The 7,399-nt window shown below is 47.1% G+C and overlaps 1 protein-coding gene across 1 annotated transcript; it reads left to right on the top strand.

Annotated features, from left to right (window-relative positions):
* Positions 1–5,744, top strand: BHLHE40 (basic helix-loop-helix family, member e40). Its single transcript, XM_008582676.1, has 5 exons — positions 1–379; positions 536–605; positions 872–979; positions 1,966–2,089; positions 3,443–5,744. Exons 1-5 carry the CDS (start codon positions 300–302, stop codon positions 4,297–4,299), a joined length of 1,239 nt encoding a protein of 412 aa, XP_008580898.1. The 5' UTR covers positions 1–299; the 3' UTR covers positions 4,300–5,744.
* The last annotated feature ends 1,655 nt before the right edge of the window (positions 5,745–7,399 follow it).

Consider the following 7,399-nt stretch of genomic DNA (forward strand, 5'->3'; position numbering starts at 1 on the left):
CTCCCCGCCCGCCCCACTTCTCATTCACTTGGCTCGCACGCCGCAGACGGCGCAGGGCGCACACACCGCCAGTCTGTGCGCAGAGTCGGAGCCAGAGGCCGCGGGGACACCGGGCCATGTACGTCCTCAACTGAAGCAGCACCTCAAAGCGCAACTCCCAGCAACCCAGCGGATTTCAGGGAGCTCAGACTCAGAGGATCCTCTGCAGAAAGACAACCTAAACCCCCACCAGGACAGTCTTCACCCCGACGCTTCGCTAGTGCAGACAGGAGCGCGCAGTGGCCCCGGCTCGCCGCGCCATGGAGCGGATCCCCAGCGCGCAACCACCTCCCGCCTGCCTGCCCAAAGCGCCAGGACTGGAGCACGGAGACCTACCAGGGTAAGTTGGCACGCCCTGGTCCCTTCAAGGCTCAACTCCAGCCCTGTGTTCTGCGCCGCTCTCAACTTGGAGCAGCTGGGGGTGAATCGGGGGGTCTTGCCGGCCTGCAGCCGGTGCGCACGCAGTCACAACCCTTTCTGGCCCCTCTCCCTGCAGGATGGATTTTGCCCACATGTACCAAGTGTATAAGTCGAGGCGGGGAATAAAGCGGAGCGAGGACAGCAAGGTAAGCGCACCCCTGGGGACCCCACGCCCCAACCCCTGGCGCGCGCTGAGTTTCTAAGAAAAGTTTTCTCGCTTTGAGGTTGGCAGGGGGCTGCAAAGTGTGGTCTTATTACTTCTACCGAATGACTTGGAAAAGAAGGGGCAGAACGTGGTGTTGGGTGCGACTCTGCTGTCCTGCCCGATTCTTCTCGTGCCTCGGGGCGGGGAAAAGGGGAGCCTTTGCATCCCCTTCCCCAGGAGCCCACAGCCTCCTCGTGCGCCTTGCAGGAGACCTACAAATTGCCGCACCGGCTCATCGAGAAAAAGAGACGTGACCGGATTAACGAGTGCATCGCCCAGCTGAAGGATCTTCTACCCGAACATCTCAAACTTACAGTAAGTGAGAAGCTGGCCCCTCTCCAATTCAGCTCCTCTGCCCAGAGGGCGGGCGGGGGTCACTCGCCGCCTGCAGGTCCCTCAGGGAACTGCAAGCCAGACCGCCGGATCAGAGCTGGAGGGTGGCTCCGTGTTCGGGTACCCTTCCCTAGTCCTGGGATTTTCTGGCAGCCTCATGCAAATGAGGTGAAAACCTCTTGGACCTCTCCAAGTTGACTCCAACACCAGCTGGCATGCCTTTTCAAGAGTTTAAGACTTTCTCTTGTGATTTTCAGGGTTTTCCTTTCAGTCAGGTTTCTTGCCAAACTTTAATTCAGGTTTCCGGACTTAAAGAAAGGAGCAAACCAAGCAACATGCAGATTTTATTTATCCCTTTCTCCCCTCACTCCCCCGCCCTTTAAAAAAAAAAATATATATGGACCAGCTTTGGTGAGTGATTTTTTTTTTACATCCTGTCCTTTCTTGACAGTAGCCAACAGCTTTCTAGCTTGGCAGCCATTGGTTGGGAAAAGGAAAAAGAAAAATATTTGGGTAAAAAGAAAAAAAAGCGTAGATGATCTGGAAGTTGTGACAGGGTGTCAGGAAAGAAGCTAGGGAAAGCCTCTTGGCTGCCAGACACAGTAGAAGTCCCTCTCTGGGTTGACACCACTGCAGAGAAATGTTATCTCTGGAGTCCCCAGAGTTAAGGTCAGCAGCGGCTGCTGGAGAAATTTATCTGTCAAAGCTGTCTCCTGAGGTAGTTGCAGCTTCTAAAATGCCTCCAAAGATAGATGACACCTGTTTTTTATTCTTTAATCAGATATATGTGTGTGTATGCATATGTATATTAAAAACATGATCTACAAACTTAAAATTTTAATTTATCCAACTAGGAAAAGCTATTCCATTTTTTTTTTTCCTTTAGAGACATTTCTCATTGCTAGTTAAGTGTCCCAGAGGTGAGACTCATCTGACCTCACCACTGACTAAGGCTTTTTTTATTCCAGACTTTGGGTCACTTGGAAAAAGCAGTGGTTCTTGAACTTACCTTGAAGCATGTGAAAGCACTAACAAACCTAATTGACCAGCAGCAGCAGAAAATCATTGCCCTGCAGAGTGGTTTACAAGCTGGTGAGTGCCTGAGTCTGACTAACATCTCTTAGAGTTCCAGCACAGAGAGACTGTGAGCTCAACATTTGATGTAAGAAACATTCTTGCAACAAATTGCTCATGCGTATTCATTGGGGAAGATGCAGTTTTATCTTTCCTAAAAGGTCAGACTTTTCATTTGGAATGCTTCTGTGTGCCACCTGGCATGGATATGTGTTAGTCAAATGATAAAATATTTCTGTGGCATTTTGGCTTAAGAGTTTCTGGGTTCTGGGAGATTTCCCCCTTCTTTTTAAAATGCCAAGGCAATTATAATTTGCATCGTGGGCATTTTACAGGTGGTTGTCTGAGCCCCCTTTTATTGGAGAATAGATCACGGGTATGCCCCAGTGTTTTCATGTTTCTTTGCTTCCTTATCGTTCAGTGTGTGATGTGATCCTGGCAGGATGACAGTAGAAGTTTTTCCTGCATTTCATGAGGTTCTCTGAATAGCCACTAGGTATCTTGGTGAATTGCACAATCTAACGAAACCACTGAAGTTTCATCATTCCTTTCTGCTGACTTCCAGAGGATTTCTAACCTTTCCCTTCCCAGTCTCATCCCTTCCCAGTAATACTCTGCAGACTGGGGCAAATTATTCTATCCACTCTCTTGTTTTATTCTTCTCTGCCTTCCTCTCCAAGGCTAATATGAGAATGACAAAAACCCAGCAAGGGCTTCTGGGCCAGTTTCCTCATTAAAAATTGATCATATTAGGTATTGATCAATTAGATATGAAAGATGATCACACCTAATTTCTTGGGGATCATGGATAGAATACATGAATTTAGAAAAAGAAACTAAAGATTACAGTGTGACTGAGGCTTTTCTAAGTCAATGAAAATAAACTCACTTTTAGGTGGTATTGTTTCTTCATTCTTTATTTCATTTTATGACTATCTGGCCTCTGTCCATCTTGCCATGGTGAAATCGATATTCTATGAATAGATTCAGGTTTATAAATATACCAGAATGTTCATTGCTGCATCACTTACAATGAAAATTCTGGAACAACCTATAAATTCAACAAGAAGGGAAATAGTCCACCTCTATTAATTATGGCTCATTTATATGATGGGATATTGTGCAACTATTAAAGATCATATTTTATCTCTGTGTGGTAGGATTGTGGGTTATTTTTATTTTATTCTTTATACTTTTCAGTGTAATTTTTCTCTGAGCATATTACTTTTGGAGCATATTACATTTAGGAATGCAAGTTGGCAAACAGTATTTTTTAACAAAAAGGAAAGCCCCCAGTTTTTGGAGTATAGGTATCCAGGTGCATCACAGGGCCTTCTGAAATGTTTTCCTTGCATCTGTGTTCCCCCCCAGGTGAGCTGTCGGGGAGAAATATCGAAGCAGGTCAAGAGATGTTCTGCTCAGGTTTCCAGACATGTGCCCGGGAGGTGCTTCAGTACCTGGCCAAGCATGAGAACACTCGGGACCTGAAGTCTTCGCAGCTTGTCACCCACCTCCACCGTGTGGTCTCAGAGCTGCTGCAGGGTGGCACCTCCAGGAAGCCATCAGACCCAGCCCCCAAAGCCATGGACTTCAAGGAGAAACCCAGCTCCTTGGCCAAAGGCTCAGAAGGCCCTGGGAAAAACTGTGTGCCAGTCATCCAGAGGACTTTCGCTCACTCGAGCGGGGAGCAGAGCGGAAGCGACACGGACACAGACAGTGGCTACGGCGGAGAGTCGGAGAAGAGTGACTTGCGCGGCGAGCAACCGTATTTCAAAAGCGATCACGGACGTAGGTTCCCCATGGGAGAAAGGGTCGGCGCTATTAAGCAAGAATCCGAAGAGCCCCCCACAAAAAAGAGCCGAATGCAGCTCTCCGATGATGAAGGCCATTTCTCCAGCAGTGACCTCATCAGCTCCGCGTTCCTGGGCCCACATCCGCACCAGCCCCCCTTCTGCCTGCCCTTCTATCTGATCCCACCGTCAGCGACCGCTTATCTGCCCATGCTGGAGAAGTGCTGGTATCCCACCTCTGTGCCAGTGTTATACCCGGGCCTCAACGCCTCTGCCGCAGCCCTCACCAGCTTCATGAACCCAGACAAGCTCTCAGCTCCGCTGCTCATGCCCCAGAGACTCCCGTCTCCCTTGCCAGCCCATCCGTCCGTCGACTCTTCGGCTTTGCTCCAAGCTCTGAAGCAGATCCCCCCTTTAAACTTAGAAACCAAAGACTAAACTCTGCAGGGGATCCTGCTGCTTCGCCTTCCTTCCTCCCTACTTCCAAAAAAAAAAAAAAAAAGCCCACAAAAAGTTTTTGTGAGTGCAGCGAGATTGTTCCATTGTGTATACTGAGATAATCCGAGGCATGGAGAGGAGATTCAGGGTGCGTGTGCATGCGCGCTACGTGCACGCGCATCGCGTGCCTGTGTGTTGGTATAGGACATTAAAGCTCCTTTTGGGTAGGGAAAATGCGAAGGATTGCTTGACATCAGGAGATTTAGGGGGTTTGTAGCAGACTTCTGGGCTTTTCCCCACCCAGAGAATAGCCTCCTTTGATACAAATCAGCTGGATTTTCAAAAGCTTCAAAGTCTGGTCTGTGAGTCACTCTTCAGTTTGGGAGCCGGGTCTGTGGCTTTGAGAACAAGGTACTTTCAAAAGAGGGCTTTCCACAGCGCAGCTCCCAGCCAGCTGTGAGGACCCCACCCTTCTCCCTTTATTGTTGATGTGACTCACCAGACGACGGGGAGAGAGCAGTCAGACTGAACTCTGTTAAAGTGGTGAGGTAGCAGACACTGGCATAGCCCGGTAGTGGTTTGGGGAGATTTCTACAGGTCTCCCCACCCCTGCCTCGGATGAATAAGGAGAATGTAGTTCCCTGCTCAGGCTTGGATGATGATTAGCTTACTAAGGAACTGAAAATGGCCCCCTTGTGCAAGCTGAGCTGCCAGGGAATGAGGTAGGAGTTCCCCAGGCCTCTGGCACCTGTTTCTTGGTCTCACCGGTAGTACTTGCTGTCCAGGGAACCAAACTAGGGTCTGAGAGATGAGGCCACCCAGGACGCCCCAAAGTAACAAATTGCTACCTTCTAGCAAAGCTAGACTCGGTTTTAAATTCTATCCTAAAAGCTCCTTTTAACCAAGCTTAGCTTCTCAAAGGCCTAACTGAGCCTTGACACCGCAAGAACCTTTCTGTAGGCTAATTCTTCTTGCCTGATGGCATATGGAGTGTCCTTATTGCTAAAAATTCTCTGTCTCCTTCAAAGATGTTTTATTTTTGGTCCAGAGTTCTTGTTTTCCTGACTCGTCCAGCTAACCGTGCACCAGCTTTTCAAAATGCACTATGCTTTGATCGCCGATTGTGTTTTAACTTCTTTTCCTGTTTTTATTTTGGTATACAGTCGTTGCCTTTATTTGTAAAGCTGTTATATATTATATAAATATATTGAAAAGGAAAATGTTTCAGATGTTTATTTGTATAATTACTTGATCTACAAAGTGAGAAAAATGAATGTATTTCTGTTTTTGAAGAGAATAATTTTTTTCTCTAGGGAGAGGTACAGTGTTTATATTTTGGAGCCTTCCTGAAGGTGTGAAATTGTAAATATTTTTATCTATGAGTAAATGTTAAGTAGTTGTTTTAAAATACTTAATAAAATAATCCTTTTCCTGTGGAAGAGAAAGATGGTCTCCTGAGCTTTTTAAATAACTTGATGTGTGATGTGGATGTCTTTTATGTCCTCTTGTCTAGGATGAAGGTAACTAGTTAATCTTGGTGTAATTTCATTCAGCTTTTCATATGCCTTATATTCACTCAGAAGAAGCTTAGTCAACCTAGTAGGTAAATATTGGTTTAATTTTCTTTTTTATTTTTATTTTTCTAAAAAGATGACCGGTAAGGGGATCTAAACCCTTGGCTTGGTGTTGTCAGCACCACGCTCAGCCAGTGAGCAAACCAGCCATCCCTATAGAGGATCCAAACCCATGGCCTTGGTGTTATCAGCACCGCTCTCTCCTGAGTGAGCCATGGGCTGGCCCTTAATTTTCTTTTTAACTTTTCCATGCCAGGGGTTCACAATCATACTATACCTCTTTCCAGAGTTAAGCAAAAAGTACATTTTTCTCCCTCCAGTCTGCTTTAGTCATGATCTTTAGAATTTGACAAAACCACGGAATCAAATCATGGGCCAGAGTGCCTGAGGAGCTTGCTGGAAGGGCAGGCACGTTGAAAAAAGATTTAATGGATTATTAAGCAATAATAATTGATGCTGGAGGTAGCACCTCTTTGCCAAGGCAGTTTGACGTTTTCAAATCTAGCAAGGTCTAATGGATTTGCCATATCCTGTCATTGCTGCTGGAGGCAACGTTCCATAGTTATTTTCTACATCCTTCCTGGACTTCCTCTCATTGGGTGTGTTTGTGCGTGAACGAATATTGGTGTTCCTTAGTCAAGTGCTCTTATTAAAAAAGGGAAAAATTCCATGGGAAAAGAAGTGGGAAATGACCGGGTTGAGTATTTTTGCCTCTCCCCTTCACCTTGAGTTGCAGCATTCCTGTCAGATACTCCCTCTCAGAGGTGTCCTGATGTCTCCTGATGGTCAGTGCCTGGCTCCACATGCTCCAGCCCCCAAGATATCTGAACCTTCCAGAACCCTCTGGTTCTCTGGAGTCCAAGTAGGGAATTCTCAGCCAGGCACAGGCACTGCCTGCCCATTAGGACTGTTTGCTTCAGTTGTCATCTTCCTTGTCTCCTGATGGGCCAGCAGGTGAGGGCGAGAGTGAATGTTTCTTGCTTGTGATAGACAGATGTGGAATGTACAATTGTCCCCAGGCCATGTGGTGTTGTGCAAGAAGCCCAGGACCTGGAGTCAGGAGGCCTGGCATCAATAGCTGGTGGTCTGATCTCCCCCTCCACGCCTGTTTTTGACTAGATAAAATAAGGATTCTGAGCCCTTCTCACATGTCCTGGAGCAGGCAGACGGCAAATTCTGTAAATCCCTCCTTCTCCCAGCACTTACAACCCACGCTTCCAGGTCTCCAGCATGCTAACTTCCTGAATTTCTCCATGAGTTGCCAGACCTTTCCAGCTAGACTTTTTTGGTAAAAGCCCGGACAAGTCAAGTTTATCCTGATGATGGAGCCTGGGGTTGAAATCAAGGCCAAACTCTTTCGCATGCCCCTCTCTCTTTCCTAGGCCATGACTCAAGGAGTAGCTGTGGGGACAGAAGGAAGTGGTTGGAGCAAACTGAGCTAAAAAAAGATTTGAGGGTTTCACACACAGTCAACCCAGAATCCCCCTACTGGAGTCTGCTCCTATCAAACACCCTCAAAGTTGCAG

This window comes from Galeopterus variegatus, unplaced genomic scaffold (genome assembly GCF_000696425.1).
Source record: "Galeopterus variegatus unplaced genomic scaffold, G_variegatus-3.0.2 Scaffold2692, whole genome shotgun sequence".
In the NCBI taxonomy this organism is placed as follows: domain Eukaryota; kingdom Metazoa; phylum Chordata; class Mammalia; order Dermoptera; family Cynocephalidae; genus Galeopterus; species Galeopterus variegatus.

Bases quoted from the DNA above. Each gene is read 5' to 3' on its own strand.
- BHLHE40 (XM_008582676.1), top strand. From the start codon at position 300: ATGGAGCGGATCCCCAGCGCGCAACCACCTCCCGCCTGCCTGCCCAAA. The intron at 606-871 runs GTAAGCGCACCC...TGCGCCTTGCAG, and splicing joins AGCGGAGCGAGGACAGCAAG to GAGACCTACAAATTGCCGCA. The intron at 980-1,965 runs GTAAGTGAGAAG...TTTTTATTCCAG, and splicing joins CCGAACATCTCAAACTTACA to ACTTTGGGTCACTTGGAAAA.